This window comes from Echeneis naucrates, chromosome 4 (assembly GCF_900963305.1).
Source record: "Echeneis naucrates chromosome 4, fEcheNa1.1, whole genome shotgun sequence".
Classification (NCBI taxonomy): Eukaryota; Metazoa; Chordata; class Actinopteri; order Carangiformes; family Echeneidae; genus Echeneis; species Echeneis naucrates.
The window spans coordinates 6,771,873-6,790,707 of NC_042514.1; the positions used below are offsets into that span (position 1 = coordinate 6,771,873).

The following is an 18,835-nucleotide window of genomic DNA, read 5'->3' on the forward strand; positions in this document are numbered from 1 at the left end:
TCACAGTTATGACAGGACACTGGTTGGGGATGTTGTGGCCACCCTCATTCACACAATCAATCAAACACTTACACGTACACACATACACACAGGCACACACACTGCATGATTCATTGACAGTAACTGCCCCGGTGCGGCTACAACAGTTTTAGTCTCATCTGAAGTCCAAAGTAAAGCACATTGTTGTCTGCTGGATGCCACTGGCACAAAAAAACAAACAAACAAACACAAAAGCATTAACAAAGTTTCACACTCAAAGAAGTTCAATGGTGTCAAAACGGTGGACAAAATGGTGGAGGGAGACCTTTCACATTTGGTGCTGCAAGCGATGTAATCTTTTCTTGTTTCTTAAAAAAAAAAAAAATCTCCACTCCTTTTTTTTTGGGGGGGGGGGGGGGGGGTTCCTCTTCCTTCACACCCCTCCCTCTACCTTGTGTTTTGTCCTGCGGCATCAAAGTCATGCTCCGTGGGTCGTACCACTAACAGGGCAGAGGGGCGCTCCTCAGATTAAGAGCAGAGGAGCACAGATGTGAGGAGTGCCCTCCTCTTTTTCAACTCTCTGTTTGTTTTCGCTCTGTCTCTCTCTTCAGTCAGCTGCATGACGTCATCGGACATTGAATGACAGTGAGAGAGGACAGAAAGGGTAAGGTTGGACCAGGACAGTGACTCAGAGGGGTTGATTTATTCCAGTTTGCTGTTGGAGGGAATGGGTTTTCAGAGAGTTTGGTGTCAGGGCTCGTGTACTTCGCTTCATTGGCCACTGGGGGTGCGCTCTCCCATGCTCTTCCCTAGAAGATGACTGAAGTCAGCCAGTTCTCCCAGCCCTCGGGGCCCGTGCATGTCTGGTCTGATGAGGCCCTGGCGTTGGGAGTGATAGGGCGCTCCGTTGTTGCTGTTGTAGTTGAGTGCCTCATGACTCCAGCGAGGCTCCCCATAGTCCACGTGGGGAGTGGGAGCGGAAACCACCCTCCGTCGGTCGGGCGAGTCCTGCGGTGTGGCGGGGTAGATGTATTCGCCCGCTGAGTTCCTCAGGGTGCCGCTGGGACGGCTGCCACCATGCTCCCCCCTCTGGGTGGCTAGGATCAGGTAACGCTGGCGCTCTGTGTGCGGGGGCAGCACGACCTCCCCAGGATCCTCTATCCGGACCATCCCTCCGCCCCCTCCACCTCCATGCAGGAACTTGGAGCTCAGGTAGATAACGGAGTTGTTTGGGCAGGGAGTCCCCACAGCGGTGAGGAAGGTCTGGCTCTGGTCCCAGTCAGTGTCTGGGAGACGCATGGCCCGTTTCTGCTGCAACGGGGTCTGCTCTGGAGTAGGCAGCAACCCTGGGTCTATCTCTCCTTTAGGCCAACCGTTGGGTGTGACAAAGGGATTGTCTGCCTGTGAACGGCGCCTCTCACCGCCACTGGTTCTTGTTACACTCATTACCGACCCGCTGCGGCCATGCCCAAGCATGCTCTGCTCTTTTTCGTTTTTGCGACGGGCACCACTGGCTCCGGAGCTACGGGAATGGCGATGTCGGTGACTCATGATCCAGCAGACGGTGAGGCCTGAGAGGATGGCTCCTGTTGCGAAGGCTGACACAGCAGACATAACCAGCAGGTTTACGGACACGAGGCCATCAGGCTCCTCCATGAAACTCTCTTGGTGCAGAATTCCTACAAAGAGAGAGAGAAAAATCATACACACAAAGACAACCATCAGTCAACTGGTGGGAACCATCTAAATAGCATCCGTATTTCCTGTATTAAACATGTGGGAGTTGAAAAATGGCAAGACAAAATGGCCTGTTTTCTCTTTCCACTCTGTGGGTGGGAATGGTTACATGAGTTCCAGCCAAGGTAGCGCTGGCTAATTGCCTTCATTACATAAAGTGGATGGTGATTTTAATAGCTGTAATAACTGTCTTCCTGATTGAGAATAGCTCTCAACCTGAACATGTTTCACAACATTAGGTTTATGCGGTTAGACGGCATCCCTGACAATAATAGTCAGTAATAATTGAAAGTTTTCATACCATGGCAATCTGCTATACTTCCATTATTTTTGTGTGTCAACACCTGAGCTTGCTTTCCATGCTGCCACTTTAAAAAAATTATTCGAATGTTCTCAGTTTAGCTCAAATACACATGTAAGGATCAGCATAAGACACTGCATTTATAGAGGTTTAATATCAGCACATAGGACAGCAGATTTCTGTATTTCTTTGGTATAAGAGCGTGTAATGAACTCCCTCAGAGAGAACTGTTTATGAATTATTGAAGATGTGAATTCAGCTAGACCACAGCATGGGCTGCCATGGATCAATTAGGAAAATGCCAGAAGAGAAGTTGTTCTTTGCTGTGTGAGCTCCTGGGACCAACACCAACAAATACAATGAAATTGTGCCAAGGGAAGCAGATTGGAGAAAAGTAGATGATGGAAAGAGGAGGCTGTTACACACAGGGAGGGGGAGAGAGAGGGAGACGCTAGAAGTTGCCTAAAGCAAACTTGAACATTTGGGGCCTTAGACAAACATAGTAACAGTTGTTAATTTACAACACCAATAGCATCAGAGGGAAGACTTTCTCCACAAGGACAGCAAAATAAATCCTTTCTCACAGGAAATAAATGGATATCATTAAAAGACACTGGGAGCTGCTAACTCACTTTCACTCAGCCCATAAAAGGAGTTGCACAAAGAACAGGAATCAGAACAAACATACAGAGAAGAGCAACATTTCTTTTTAAACAAACATTCTTTTATTGTCTGACAAATTCATTTTTAATGGGAACAAATGGGGCAGGTTATGGTGCAAATTCTCCACTATGAGACAGCCTGGTGGTTAATTAATGTGGCCCGTGGCTTTGTATAATGTGTGCTGCTGTACGCGTTGACATTAAGATGGGGAATGGGGGCTCAAACCACGTGAAAGACTGCTGGACTGCTGTGCCGGAGGGGTTCTTGTGTCCATTAAAGGGGTGGTTCGCTCAAAAAGGCAATAACAGATTTTACTCTTACCCACAGTGCACTGCATTTAACTAGATTTTACTTTTTTGGGGGGGGCATATTCAATTTGGATCACCCAACAGAAAAGAGCTCAAAGCACGTTCAAAAACAAAAACAAGAACAATTTTTAGAAGCTCTACATAAACAACTCTTTGTACTTACGATGACTTAATCACTGAAGACAAACAAAAGCTTTGTGCAAATTTTGAACTGATGGTCATGATGTATAAAATGTACAGGGATATCCTGCAAATAAGTGACTGTAAGTGTTTATCCTCATTCAGACTGTGATGTTTTTCATTGTGCAGCAAACATAGCTTCAGGGCAGAGAGGGCACACAGCACAACTGTACTCCAACGAGTTTGGGGAACAAATCACTAGGAAAATATTCACCTATCAGTTGCTACAGTGCTGCTTACAATTTCATCTTACACCTCTGAAGATGGGTCGTCAGTACAATCAATCAATAGAAGTCCTTGCTCTAAAACGGCTTTACAGTTTCCATCGATTGAAACCTGCCATTTATCAACTGGACCTGTTGGTCAATCAATGTCCTTTTCAGCATTAATTAGTCCTTTTATCGCAGATTCAACGCACATGTGCACACAGGCCTTAGTTACACACTGTTAATTATGTGACGTGCACACAAAATCCTGTCAAGGAACCAGACATCACGTTTTTTTTTTTGTGGACTGTGATTGGTCTTATTTGGTCAAATTGGATTTGTATTTACATTCAGTTTTTTCATTTGGTCGATACCGTGACCTCCTTTTTCGCTCTCTTCATTTGAACTTGCTCTTTGCTCATTGTTGAAATTTTCTCATCACTGCTTCTGAATATTTATCTTTGAATAATATGGCTCCAGCTAATATTTTCCACTATTTCCAAAACAGAATAATAATAATAATAATAATAAAAAAAAAAATCCCACTTCACATTCTCCTAAGCGGCGCTTCGGTGGTGTGGTGGTTAGCACTATTGCCTCTGGCATGTGTGTGAGCCTTTGTGGGGTTTGCATACTCTCTCTCTGGAAACTCCACCTTCAGTCCACAGTCCAAAGACATGCACATTAGCTTAAGTGGTGACTCTAAATTGCCCGTAGGTGCAAATGTGACTGTGAATAAACATGTCTCTATATATCGGCCTGTCCACGGTGTACTCTGCCCTCGTCCAGTGCCAACTGGGACTGGCTCCAGCGGTTCAGATAATGGATTGAAGATCCCACTTACGTTAGTCTCCACATGAAGCTTATGCATCTTTAAGTGTTTAACTGTGCATTAATGTTTATCTAGGAAGCCAGTTTTTATCTAATGGGATGTGTAACTGCTCAATGTCTGAAGACTGCTCCTAAAACAGACGGCAGCTCCTAACTGGAATCAGATGACATGTCTTTCCTCACTTCATTCCTTCAGCCTGTCGCACAGCCAGCTCGTGGTTACACAGGCTAACCGGCACAGACGTCCTTGTAGTTTTTGTGTGTATTTAAGCACCCCTGTTCTTCTGTGTTTATATTGAATTTGGCACTTGTTCGGTGGAAGTTCTTTTCTCCTTGAACACATCGTTGGCATCTTTGTTGCAGCAGCCTAAACATAGCCCTGCCTCCTCCTGTATTTATTTTCATGTTTCAGGCCAATATTCAGTTTGGAATGACTGCCAGCTTCAATTACATTATCGGTCCTTTCTTTGGTTAAAAAAAGGGGGGCGTTCATCGGGGCAGCAGATGCGACACAACGAAAGGCATTTGGAGGTTAGAGTGCCAGCACGTTCATTTACAGGTTACCCACACACACAAACACACTGGAGGGATTTGAAAGTCAGGTAATGAGTTGATCCATAGCTGAATTATTATCTTTTTTCAATAAACCACAGCCTTAAATTTGTAAATAAAAAGGAGGCGCTGCAACCACAGAAGAATTCAGAACAAGGCAGCAACATAACTGGGCAAAGCCGCAAATCTCCCATCTGTCTCACACACATCACAGCTGGAATTACTCTTGCTGTAGTCAGCTGCAGAGGCTGTACATATTTCTCCAACATTTACCTCAACCGTGGTCCAGGGTTACTGTGTGGCACTTCAGATTAAACTCAGCACGGTGCAATAATACTGCTGTCATTTTCACGTAAGAGGAGAAGGTTTGATAAATGTGTGTGTGTGTTGTGTGTTTGTACTTTTATGGCTGAGAGAACCAGAGACAGACTTCCTCAACTCTCGTTCTCTTTGACGTAGACACTCAGACGCTAATTATTTTGTCCATTTCTTTCATCCCCATACAGAGCTGTCTTTCTTGGATAAACAACATGAACAAAATCTTTAGCCAGTGGGACGGACTAATGAAAATGAAAGGGTGGACGTTTAAAGATTGGGCTGTGTGTTTTTGTGACAGCAGACAGTTTTCTCTGCATCCTACCGAGGGGTGACTGGGGATGCAGCAGCATGCCCACTTTCTCCTCCCTTCAGCTCCTTCTCTCCGTCTTCCAATCCACCAACTTATTAAAGCTTAATAGAAGCCAACAGGGCTGCCTGTCAGGCTGACGCACACTGAGCCGCTTGTCTTGAGGCTTCCAGCTCCAATTACAGTGTAACAATGAGAGGAAGAGGAGTGGAGCAGTGGGGAAGAGAGGCAGAAGAGGACGGTAGAAGAGAGAGGAGGACAGGAGAGGACAGGGATTTTATTTGGGTTGATTAAAAAAAAAAAAAAAAAAAAAAGGAAAACTGGTGGAAAGCATGAGATATATATATATAAAAAAAAAAATTAAAACAAAAGGTGAGCGGGACAGAAAGGGATAACCAGAAGAGAGAGAAGAGGTGAAAGAGAGACGGAAAAGGACAGAGGAAAGGAGTTGGGCAGAGAGATCCATTTTGTACCACAGAAGATGGAACGCCTCTGTTGTCGAAAGCGGAGGCGTGCATATGTGTACACACATACACATACAAATACATCTACAAATGCAGATATTTGTGTTCACACCAGCTAACTGTCAAATCCAAGCAGAAAAGCACTCGCACATAGTTTCAATTTTCCTCTGGTATTTGATTTCCTTTGTTTCTAACCCACAGTCATCTACTCTTTCACATCCTGAGTCGTCCCTCCCTCCCTCCCTCCCTCCCTCCAATCCTCTTGTTAGCTGTTAATCCTCTCTCTGTATCTCTCTCTTACCCACCACCCCTTTGATCACCAAGGGTGGCAGCATGATCGGCGTAGTGGCTTAAAAATTCACAAAAGATGTAAAGAAACCTTTAGTTGCACACTTAAAAATCAAATCAAGGTTGTTCCTGCACAATCAGATTGAATATTAAATCGACTAAGTGATGTTTCCGTTACTTGGCAAACGTGACGACTGTCGCCTTGTTAATCTGAGTGAGATGTGTAGCAGCTACTGACTTTTCCCTTAAGTCATCCGCTTTCAAGTCCCCCTCCCTCCCGCTATTCTGCCGGTGAGTTTACGAAATTAATGAAAAGCCGTGCTAGCTCCATGCCAGTTGTTAAACATTTCCCTTGATTAGAGCACTGGCAGATTACCGTGTATCTCTCCAGTCCATGCTCACAGTTTGGCGTTGCTTTTAACAGTGGCCTTGCAAACATGTGTGCGTGAGATAAAGACTGCGAGTCAGATGAAGCCGCAGAAGATCATTTTCAACCCCCTGTCCAGTGGTGATGATCTTGATTAAACGCATGCATCCAGAAGATAATCACAGTTTATTACAGCTTGGGTGTAATTTTCATAGTTTTGGCTATGATTTCTGTGGGTTATGAAAGTGCTGCTTTCATCAAAGTAATGGCTGAAATCCGGGAACACTGTGGCATCGCTATAATAAAGCCTGCCAAGCAAAGAAACAAGATAAATGGTCATCTCTTCCAATGGCTCCCAACCTGGACCCCTACAGATAAATCTGAGTGACCAATAGATATTTTACAAGGTGAGAAAGTAGGAAATTATGATAATGACCAGAACTACCAAGATATCACACAATAAACAGGAATATTCTTAAATAAAATGGTCACCAGTTGAGCCAAGTGGCATCAAGAGGTGTGCCTCACCTCTTTGCTTCTTTTGACTACTCTGTTGGCTTTCACGATCTGAAGCTGTCTACAGTTTGATAAGTTCCTTAATCAAAAGCCGGCCAGGGGAACTTTTATGCAGTTTGAGAGCTGGAATTCATGTATTAGAGACACAGCACATCAAACCAGAACAAAGAGACTTCACAGTATCCCGGTGGACTTGTCGATGCCACAAGCGCACACTTCTGAGCTTGATGGGTTACGGCTGTGTCAGTGTACAGCCACTGATCTGAGTGGCTTTCATCTTCCAAACCCACCATTTCTCTGCATGTTAATGTGTTTATTTTCACACTGACAACAGCGGCGCACGTGGCAAAGCATGTGGGTCATCATGTGAAAAAGCGTGCATGATGTATGAATATCTGTGTGCGTTAATAAGTGACTAAGTGCTCTGCCTGCGCCGTTGGCTGAGTGATTTTTCTTATTATCCTCCTCTCCTTTGCCTCTGTCGAAAGACTGCAGGCAACATCTTGTTTCTTGTTTTTAGTACTTTCTCCCTTTTCAGCTGTCCTTTTCTCCTCCCAGTCACTCCATTTCCACTGCCGCTGCCTGTCTCTCATTCACACACAAACACAGAAGACACCTCATGCTGTGAGCCGTAAAGCTAACACCTATGTGGTGCAAGGATAGCAAGAGACTGAGAAAGCATGAAAGCCCCTTAAAGAGAAGCACAAACGCTGCAGAGCTCCTTACTTGGACTAAACCTTGCTTGTTCGTAAACCATGGTTACTTTGGGAATGATTGTAAAACCGTATACAGTCCCTCCCTGACAGCAAAAGAGCGCTCGCTGGGCACGGGGAAGCTGCAGGAGAGTTCTGCATTCGCTAAAATAAGGATATATGATTACTTATAGAAAAAATTTCAAACCACGACCCAAAACCTTGGTTCCTGCAGACCAGTCCGACCTGCTCTTTTTGCACCCCAATGATCAATATGTTAAAACATTTATGTGAGGGAGCCATGTGTTTGCAATTAATATTCCATAAAATCTCCACCTAAATAAGCCAACTCTTCAGCTGTGCCTATTAGCTATCAGTCTAATAGGACAGATCAGACTGACGCTGGCTCAGAATCAAGGTTCGTCACAACGACTGCATAATTAAAAATCTGCACGACTCTCTTGTTACCTATATGTTCCTGTCCTTCATGTCTCACTCCCATGCTTCCAGCTGAACGATACATCTTCATTTTTAACCGTCTTCCTTCCTCATCGTATCGGTTTCGATCTTAGTTTTGTGCTTGCAGGAAAATCTCTGCTTGGGGTAAATGAAGTAAGTCCACAGTTGGTTTGGGGAAATACTATGTGTTAAAATCATCAGAGGGGGAGCTGACTCCCTCCTGCTGCTGTGTAATCAAAAGCTACAGGATTTATTTTTGTTTTTTTCCTTTTTACCCCCACAGACATTTTTTTTTATGGCCTTGCACACATGTTGCTATCAGGAAATATTCCTCATTGAATTTGTGGGTTCAATTACATCAGGAGCTCTTGTTTTTCAAATCTGGTAAGCCTTCAGCAAAAGGCTGCTTTACAAGGCAGAGTCTGTTAAGTTTCTGCCATAACCAGTCTGAAAAAAAAAAAGAAAAGAAATTATAATAAAAAAGGTGGCGCTGAGTTACTGTAAATACGGTGAAGGAATAAAGTGTATTCCAGAGAATCTTAACGTATGAGGTGGTTTAGTAGGATATAGTTTTTATTCTCTTCCTGACTTACAGGTTAGGGTGTTGGCTGGTGTTTTCATTGGGTAATTGATATCCTTAATTTAGGTACAAAGCCAAAAGCAGATTGTGGAGGGTAATAATAAATATTCACAAACATGTCACGGCCAATAAATTGGAGTGCCGGTTCGCATAGCATTAGTCTAACGATCCGCCCAGAGGATTCATATCTCTCCTTCCCAAATCACAAACCAGGCAATTTTAACTTAATCTTTCTCACATGCCGGATCCACATATCATATCAGAGCTATACACAGTGCTATAGTCTACGCCCACTCATTGAAAACATATGCCAATTTGTTTTTATATTAATGCCCCGCAGCACTGTGGCGTTGGACTTGTTCCCAACACAAATTTATGGAAGTTTAACAGAATGATTAAACCATCAGGCCTCGTGTCAGGGCTTCACGCCATCTGCTGGTTGATTGAATCCGCTCTCGGCACATTTGTTAAGTTGCACCCCCGCCCCCGTGCTCTCTTAATTCACAGGCCGCTTTTAATGAAATGTCTCGGCTGTGACATGGGCCAAGACCTCGCAGGTGGACGTGCTTCAAGGACACATCCTCAGCCCCCCTTTGATCGGCATCTCAAAACCTGTCAGCTGAGCTGGAAAAAAGAGGGTGCTTAAGGTGATCAATACTGAGGTGCTGTGACAAATTCAGGGGTGAAAGTGATGGGAAGACGCTGATGGAAGTCAGGATGAAGACAGAGTGAAAGTGTAAAAGGGAAGGGGCTATATTGAGAGAACGAGATGGAAAGAGTGCGACTGATGGAGGAAAAGAACAGCAGAAGAAAAATTGTGTGGCATTATTGATATGTTGCAGAAAGGTGGAAATGTGTTGTTGGATGGAGGAAGTTAGGAGGGAAACTCACCACTTTCAATTACAGCCTGAATGATAGACACGAAAAAAAAAAAACCCAAGTGGTGCGACTTGAGAGTAGTTACAGTAATGTGAAGTCACACCGCAGGATCTCTGTTGAGGCACTGAACTGCACCTCCAGGTCCTTTACAGGCTTACAGGGCAACTATTACTCAGCACAGGACACAGAGCTGCCCCGGGCCATGACTCATCATCAGTTGTGTGTATTTGTCTCTGTAAGTTCAGCCAAATATCAGCAGCGTCTGGTGTCACTGAGCTGCTGGTGTGTACGTTTGTGTGAAAATGTGAGTAAAGAGCGAGCAGTGTGGCGTTTCAGGCTGAAAAATGAAACCAACGCAGAAGCATCGAAAACTGCAGCCCTTTGCGCGGCCGCTTGAAGCTGGCTCCAAAAGCGAGCCCGTCCCCAAAGACTTCCATGTGAAAATTCACAGCAGAAATAAACATGTTTAAAGCCTTCTGCAAAACAAACAAACAAAGAAACAAACAACAACGATCTAGAGCTCCACAGTTAATTTCATCTTTGAGTTTGTGAGTGATTTTGTATATATCGAATTGTTTAAATTATAATAACACAGCGAAACAAAAGCTAAAATGTCTTTGCAATGCTCTCATGTGCAGGAGAACTAAGTTACTGGTTGAAAAGTAACACTTTAGCAGCCCCCGTCAGTGTTGGTTGATGCGACTCATTGGGAGATGCTATAAAACAAAATCGAGCCCATGGTAATTTTACTTTGTTCACTTTGAAACAAAACATTACCTTCTCAGTAATTATTAGACTGTAGTCAATTTGGGTACTATTTAGTTGAAAGTTTTACAGAATTATCTCTGCTGTAATCAGTGAAATTATGAAAGAGTTCATTTTCATTTAACAGCTTTTTTTTTTTTTTTTTTTTTTTTTTCCCCAAATTGGATTTTTAAATGTTGTTCTGCTTGATGAAGTTTTTGCTGGCCAGCAGTTTTATTTGTGTTTTACAGGTAATTTGTCGAGGTCCTGGCCTCTGTATTTTAATTAAAGCTGCAGCAATCATTTTCCACGTCAAAGCCCCTGAAATGTTAGTTTTTTAAAACTTCAGCATTTTGCCATGAAACTCTTCCCCCACCGCTAAAAAATATCAGCATTTTCTTTGTTGTTCCTCAACACTGATGTAAAGATGAACTTCAGTGTGCAGAATGATTTAAAGCATGAGCATGTTGGCACGTTCGTCCACTGAGTCAGTTCAAAACATAAGTTCTGGATTTTTGAGCAAACAACGTGGTTGGTGAGATACATTTTAAAGGTAAATTCATTCGATGCAAATGATTACTGTAAAAACCTTTTAAGTTCCAGTTTAGAGGAGTTATTTTTATTTTTGTGACGAAACAAGCCCCAAATAAACACAAGAACATGTTTAGATGTCACAAATGATCATGTTTAAAGTTCAAAATGTTTTGGTTCGATCAGATTGGACTGACGGTGACCTCGAGATCAACATCAAAAACTGTGAATGGGACAGGACCGACAACAACATGATCAGAAACTGTGGAAAAAATGTATCAACTTTTTAATGGATCCACATGATGTTTATCAAAAAAGTATCATGAGTGATATAAACAGTCAGCTCTCTGAATGTACATTTCTATATTGGAACTGCAGTGAAGCTATAGTAATAATAATAATAATAATAATAAAATAATAAACCAATCCTGTCATTAGCTCAGAGACCAACACTGTTAGCCAACTGCACTGACATCTTGGACACAATAAGCTCCTCACTAAAATTTACTGGAGGCTCAGACATGAAGTCTGTTCCAGCAGCCGATCTAATTGGGGCTCTCTGCTGTTTCACCTGTCAGCCCTGAGTGAGCAGGGCCTGATCCAGATTTTCCATTGAGGAAGCGTAGTTGTGTTTATAATCCTACTCTTATGGGGGAAAAAAAACACCTTAGATCAAATATTTAATATGTAAGACGACTTTACATAGTTTTAAACAAGTCCAAGAGGACCTTTAATATATTTTTTTCAAAATCTAGGCCTCTGTTTTTTGTTTTTTTTTATATGTTTACTTTACTTCATGTTTTTTAAATTACTCAGAATCTGACCTCTGTTGCAGTTCATTAGCATTCGCATTCAATCTCCCTGTATTTTCCTGAGGCATTTTCTGAGCTATCAAAGTTGCAACAGGGCTTTTGTTTGCTGCAAATGGCTTTAATCATCGGTTCATTGCTTGGAGGAACACGTTTTAGATATGATGGGAAATAAAAAGAGGAGAGGTTTTGGTTTTCAAATGTGATGTGTAACTCTTAAAAGTTTATTGTATTTTTATTTTAGTTTTTTTGGGGGGCAGAAAGTCAGTAAAAACCAACAGCTAAAAGTAACTTCACTCTCAGCCCTCACCTCCCAAAATCTCACTTCAAGCAGCCCTTGAAAGATGGCAACCCTTTGTACACACACACACACACACACCTATCAGCAAAGACCTGTGTCTCACTGAGGGGTCAGCGGGCCTTCTGTGTTTTTTAAGGCTCCCGCTGTGGGGAAGGAGATGTGAGGAGCAGAGGGAGGACTCAGAGGAGGAAGTCAGATGAAAGAGCTGAAGCCCCTTCAGGAGTCTTTGCAACCTCTCCGAGCTTCCAAGAGGCTGAGGCTGCTATTCTTATCTTCTTAGAGCTCGCTAAAAAAAAAATGCACACACCACGCAGTATTTCGCTTTTCTCTCTCCTGCCTTTTCGCCTAAGTACGCACTCATATCGTACATGCCAATAGTTATAAGGCACAGGTCCTCATATTTCTTCACTGTGGGGATCAAACTCGCTCCTCTCAGGAACTCCTCGGGGCCCAGAGACGTGTGAGTTACAGCTCGGCTATGCATCGCACTTCCGCTATCTCTGCTCGTCTGTCCTTGGACTCCCTCCCTCTCTTTCTGAGTGTGCCCTTGGTATCTGTCTTGCAGGAGTGACGGCAGAGGAGGGAGTTGGGGGCGGAGCCAGGATGACTGTGGCGTCAAGGTTACAGAGCCCTCTCTCGCCCTGTCTGAGAGAGAAGACCGCATCAAACACCAAACGAACTACCCCCTTACTTTGCTTCGTGTTTCCTGTCTGTCTGGGGCGCTCTGTCGGGGTTCAGACAACGGGGCAACACATTTATCATGAGCAGACCGGAGACCCTGTACTTTAGCTGCCCTGCAAACACAAAGAACTGGAACTGTGTCTGCTTTATGGCTCTTGCCTCCTTAAGCCTTGACGCAGGCCTCTCTCCGAACCGCAGCTATTACTTGAGGCCACAGTCGTAAATTTGGCAACAAATTTTCCTTCCTGCACAAAGTTCCTCAGAACATTACAACCACCAGAGGGGAAAGACGGAGCCACGGAGTGACCATCATCCACTCCAACACGACAGCACAACAAGGGATCTTCAATCTCACTTCGCCTTATTGATGTTTCAGCGGACCTCAATTACTGAGTGATTGCATCCCGCTGTCTCACTAGTCAAAACACTGCCGTACTTCAGGAAATATTTTCACAGTCCTATAATTGCCTCCATCTGTAGCTACATTGTGGCAACAACACTGGCTATGTCATTACACCAGAGTGAGTTCACAGCAAAACGGGTGGCAAATTCATTTGTGCGACCGCGTTCATGCATGTGTAAGTGTGTGTCAGTGAGGTTGTGGACACACCATGAAAAAGCCTGCTTTACTTTTATTAAAGGAGGAAAAGAGGAATGTACTGTGCTGGAACAACGGAGGGATGTTTGATGGCTGATTTAACAGAGTTGATTTTAGCTGATGAACTGCCTGTGCAAACACAATTTCCCCCAAAATGGCCATAAACAGAAAAAAAAGAAAAAAAAAAAAGATGAGTGTTTAGCACTTTGGACTCAGGTGCTTGGCATTTCTGAAGCTATTTCAGGGCTAAATGGTTTGGAGACAATAATCTTTTTTTTTTTCCCATTTAAATTTGGAGACTCACAGCAAATGTAAAGAGAGAAGTTCGAGGTCTGACAGGCCATTTAGACCATGTTTATGTTGCAACTGATCTGCCTGTCAGCGAGGGTCACAACCTGGGAAAAAAACGAAGCCAGCCAATCGACACGTTACGAAAACCTGCTATAAGTGGATCTGACACCCTATACGGTCTGTTGATGCCTAATTCAAAACTGACTCATTATCCCGTTTACAGAAATGGGATATATTACCTATTGCATGCAGATTTGAACACTCACCTCTGACACACACACACACACACGCACGCACGCACGCACGCACGAAGCTCCCAGCAGTTCAGAGTTTGTTTGGTGGTTTCTGTCAGCTGAGTGTGTTCTGCTCAAACATCATTACAACTAAATCTAGCACAAATCGAGCTGCAGTTTGTCATGCTGACTGAGCTGTCTGCTGTAAAGAGCCTACTAATTTAGAGGACACACAACTTCTCACACACACTCACACATTAAAAGCTTAATTTATTTTGAGATAATTTTTAAATCTGGAGATTATTTGACATTATTGCTATTACTTATCCTCCTGAAGGTACTAAAATAAGAAATGAATTTAGGCCACTAACACACATTATTTGTGTTGCCAAAACCTTGTTCTTCATGCCTCTGTGCAACACAACTGCATTGTTGCCTAGACACAAGGAAGAGCCAGAGTGTTGCACCAGTATTACTTCTGCATGTTTTCTTTTTTTAATATCTGATATTAGGTGTGCATTAGGTTCAAAGTGTGTTTACATTTGCTAGTCCGACAAGCTGAGAGGGATAAACTCGCTTCCCCAGAAAAGCGTTGCCCGGAGGTTTGGTCATTCAGAAACTATTCATGAAGTGGAGAATTAATCTGGGAGAAAAGCTGTGAAGGTTATGTATCTTGTCTGTTTGCTCTTGGTGTGTCATAAAACTGAATAAATGATAAATGCATCCACACAGTTTGAGAGTAAATATTAGTATTACACCATATCACTCTGATGTCAGACTGCAGGTGAAACAAAAACAGGATTCCTACTAATGTACGACAGCCCCGACCTTACACATTAGAAAAATATATATTACATTATGGCTAAGTCAAATACAGAGTCTGCTTTAATCGCATCAATCATTTTGATGTGATTAAATCAAAACCAAAAGTGCAAAACTCAAAACTAGTTTTTTCAAAGAAGGCTGTGTTTGCACATCTGCTAACTAAAGCCTCAAAACGCCTCTTTGCACTGGTGTTTTCAATCAAACGCAGTTTCAGCAGGTGGAAACACAAGCTCCACTTGATGCCAGAACAGCTGCGTCACTTCACCCAGCATGCATGTCTGGACCTCCACAAATTACCCGACAACAACAAAGTTGGCCTGCTTAGCGCCTCTGAGAAAGTGCAGGCCATTCACACTGATACACATACATTAGACCCACACACACATAATTGATCCCAGATATTTGTCTGACCTCATCCCTTTCATCAGAGCGTCCCTCCCACAACACATACTCTAAATTAGACGTAGTGCTTCCAACCCCTGCTTTGATCAGAGCAGGCTTAGCAGACCAGCATGTATCTACATACTAATATTTGGAGTGCGTGTGTGTGCGAGTGATCTTTGTTTTCCAATAAATGCAAAGAGAACCATGCATAACCACAAGGCAATACCCTTAGCTACACTTTACTTTACTTGACTTCAGATTTGCTCGACTTGCTCATTGTCTCCTGTAACTAAAGTGATCTCACACTGCGGTTGGCTGACATTACAAAAATGTGTTTGGTTAGCGACGGCGTAACGAACGTTATACTCATTTAATCGCTCTTCACAATGAATTGAGACGAAACCGAATGTCGCAGAATGAAGATGTAGATAACGCAAAGTGATAAGAAACTGTTTAGTGATACGTGGGGGGGGAAAGTTATGAGGATAGGAGGTGGTTGGTTTGTATCACCTTGGCAGAGTTACAGCCTGGCGCCGAGCCCACAGAGGAGACCAGTGACAGCACTGTGACACAGGAGATGCTGCTGGAGCTCTTCGACCATTTGTCACACTGGCCCCATGAAAATAACTGCCCCCTGCCCCAACATCCACATGTGATTACCTCTTTGCCACCCACATCTTTCTCTCCCCCTCCAGCCATACTTTTCCTGTCCTCTCTCTCTCTCCATCACTCTGCTTCTTATCTTCTATGCCCTTTTGACTCCACACTTCTGATCCTCCAAACAGTTTCACTCTTTCAGTCCTCAAAGTTTGCCTTCTTCCTATGATCTCCCAATCCCTCACTCATTCTTCTGCTCTGCTCCCTACTCCTTGATTTGATTTACCCAGCAACCCCCCCCCCCCCACCACGTCTCTTCTTTGCTCCTTGCAGAATCACCCTTGATATCTGTTCGACTGCCATCAGCCAGAGGAGAGATGAAAATCGATTCTCCTTCCAGCAACTGCTTCTCTCTGGCTAAGGGGAGAGGGGAGGCAGTTAGCTGGGCCTTAAGTAAGGATGTCCATCCATCTCCCTTTGAGGTCTGACGACAAGGCTGCTCTGAAATCACTGTTGCAGTGACTATGGCTGAAAAGGAATGAGGCACGAGGAAGAGAAGCAGTCGAGGAGTAAAGACTTTGGTGCAATGCTTTTCTCAGAAAAATTGCATAATTTCGCCTTAAAAAGCCGAATGTAGCTCACTTAAACTCAAGGGCAAGTTCAGACCAATTATGAAAAACACATTTTCTCACGAAAAATATTCAGGCCACACAGACAGACTTGCTTTGAAATGAGGAGATTTTAGATATCTGTCTTTCAGATTTCTGCCATCATGAGTGAAAATTTGATTCATACACTGACGGCACTGAAAAGTGTCACAGAGCAAATTCCCGCACATTAAAAACACAACCTAAAATAGGCTCAGATGCAAAAAAAGCTTCCATCTATTATATACCTAAAAGGTTTCTGCCTTTTGGTTTCCTCAGCAAATAAAATATCTCTTTACAAACCCACTGGTTACATATTGGTGCCAAAAAGAATTTTCTCCGTGTAAATGTATCAAATTGTTTCATTAGGTGCCCGAGGAGGTAAAACTCTGGTCCTGAGTAAAAAGGCACAGACTAGGGAGCCATTTTATAACCTCTCAGATTTATCTTGTGATCCACTGGAGACATGTCAGACGCTCTAACCCCATAACTCACAATTAGCAACAGTCTTAATAAGGAAATGTCTTAAGATATTTCATTAGGTAATTAAAAAATAAATAAATAAAATAATAAAAAGTGACTGGTGAAGATAGTTAGAATTTTTATCATGTCTGGAAGCAGGAGAGGGAAAATCTAGTTTGACACGCAGCTGCAGAAAGAGACTCTTCCTCGTGGGAAGAAGTAAGCAAAGAGAGAGTGAAAATGAGATTGCCGAATTTCCCCAAAGAGAGTTAGATAGGCCAGGCCGTATCTCACCTCCCATCTGCTGGGTCAAGATCCAGGCAGGTGGAATGAGTCCAATATAGAGATATGAAATATTCACAAACCAAAAGCCTTCTGTCTGTTTCACCAATCCAAGTCCCCGAGGAGCTCGTGTTTGTGTGTCTGCTTACAAACACACACAAATCCGTGGAGTATGTGTGTGTATTTGTAAGGACACAAATGCACATTGAGGAATAGGGCATGCGAAGGGAGGCACAGAGAAAGATGCTGAGACACACATATAGAGAGGGAGTACAGGCAGTTCTCAAAGTCTTAGCGGTGTCGGTGACAGTTTGTCATAACAAGCCAATTGAAGCTGTGCCTCTTTGTCTTCTTCTGACTGAATATTGTGTTTGCAGATGGCTGAGAGAATCTGTCTCGCAAGAAGACAAAGAAAGATGGACTCAGTGTTAACTAGGAACGGGAAACACAGAGGGAAAACATCCATATGAGAAACAATGAAAGTGTCAAAAAAAAAAAAAAAAGAGGTACAATGAAGAGATAGGCCGCACCGAGTTCATCACAATATCTGAGATAAAGTGTTGGTGGCAGCCGTCGGATAGATGCTGGCTCACGCTGACGCCATCCCAGCCCAGCAGCTCTCATTCATCCAGTGACAACCGAGCTCGAGAGAGTTCAGCTTGGGTGTACTTCATGGCGGATCAGATGCAGGCACAAATATGCCTGACAGCTACGACATTCCTCAAAGTCAGGGCCTAAGAGTTTGGTCGTACGTCTCTATTTGACACAGGTCCAAGAAGAGAAGGCACTTTCATCTCAGTTTGACTCGGCTAACTAATGCGCACAAATCCGAAAATTCATATTCTGCTTCATATTTGCGGGCAGTTTAAAGAAGCGCTTCACTAACATTACACATCAAAGCCAGTTGATTAATCACAGTAAGTATCACACAGCGTGAGAGGTAGAGCTCTTGTGTCTGCTGTTGAAATAAACTTGGGTCTAAGGGAAGACCATTTTGATTAACATAGGATAACTGTTATGGTCCATATTAGCTGCAGAAGATTGACCCTGTGCGTCTTAGAAGTCTTTTCACTACATTAACCATGACATAACTCAGTTCCTAGAACAAGGTCTGGTATACAATCTCAATAAAAGAAAGGGGAATCTGTTTTTTTCTACATCATATGTATCATGTTTTTTGCTTAGAATATAATATTTGTTTTAACATCCTTACTCGAGGTGATGTGTACACAGCCAATAAAAAACCCGCCTTCCTTATGCTTTGAGAAAGTGTCTCTTGTTTTCCATTGACATGTTTTCATTTAGCTGATGTCTAAAATCATGTGGGAAATGAAATAAAAACAGAGCCACAATATGTCAAGGAGAAGCCACCTGGTGCTCCATTGCTCAGTTTCATTCATTCCACATGGCGCGATATTACAGGCATATGGAGCAAGTGCAGGAAATGACTGAGAGAAAGACAGTATGTCTAGGTGCCTGATATTTATAGATTAGCAACAAGTCAGAGGATTTCGGCCGCCTTCATTTGACCTTTCTAACTTTGTCAAAGCGAAAAGTTTAATTGCTGGTGAAGGGATGATAGGAATTTCTTTATGAGCTACAGTACATTGTGCAGCAAGGAGAAAACTGATATAACTCCACCTTCTGTATCAGTGTCATTACATTTATCTGACCTTATGGCTGTGCACTAATGTTCAAGATGTAACAAGTACAGCAGAGGAGCCAGGACTGGAGCTTGTAAAACAGTCCATTAGCGGCAAGCATGTGTAATTATGCTCATCTGTCGCCCACTGGTGTGGTGCACAAGACGATAATGATCAGAG

At 43.2% G+C, this 18,835-nt stretch overlaps 1 protein-coding gene across 1 annotated transcript in view; it reads right to left on the reverse strand.

The window, feature by feature from the left end:
* Positions 1 to 422: 422 nt before the first annotated feature.
* sema6bb (sema domain, transmembrane domain (TM), and cytoplasmic domain, (semaphorin) 6Bb) overlaps positions 423 to 18,835 on the reverse strand; it is a 110,435-nt gene continuing 92,022 nt past the window's right edge. The window contains exon 17 of the mRNA XM_029499495.1: positions 423 to 1,658. Within this exon, the coding sequence (XP_029355355.1) occupies positions 751 to 1,658 (908 nt within the window). The 3' untranslated portion in view covers positions 423 to 750. The remainder of the gene's footprint in view (positions 1,659 to 18,835) is intronic.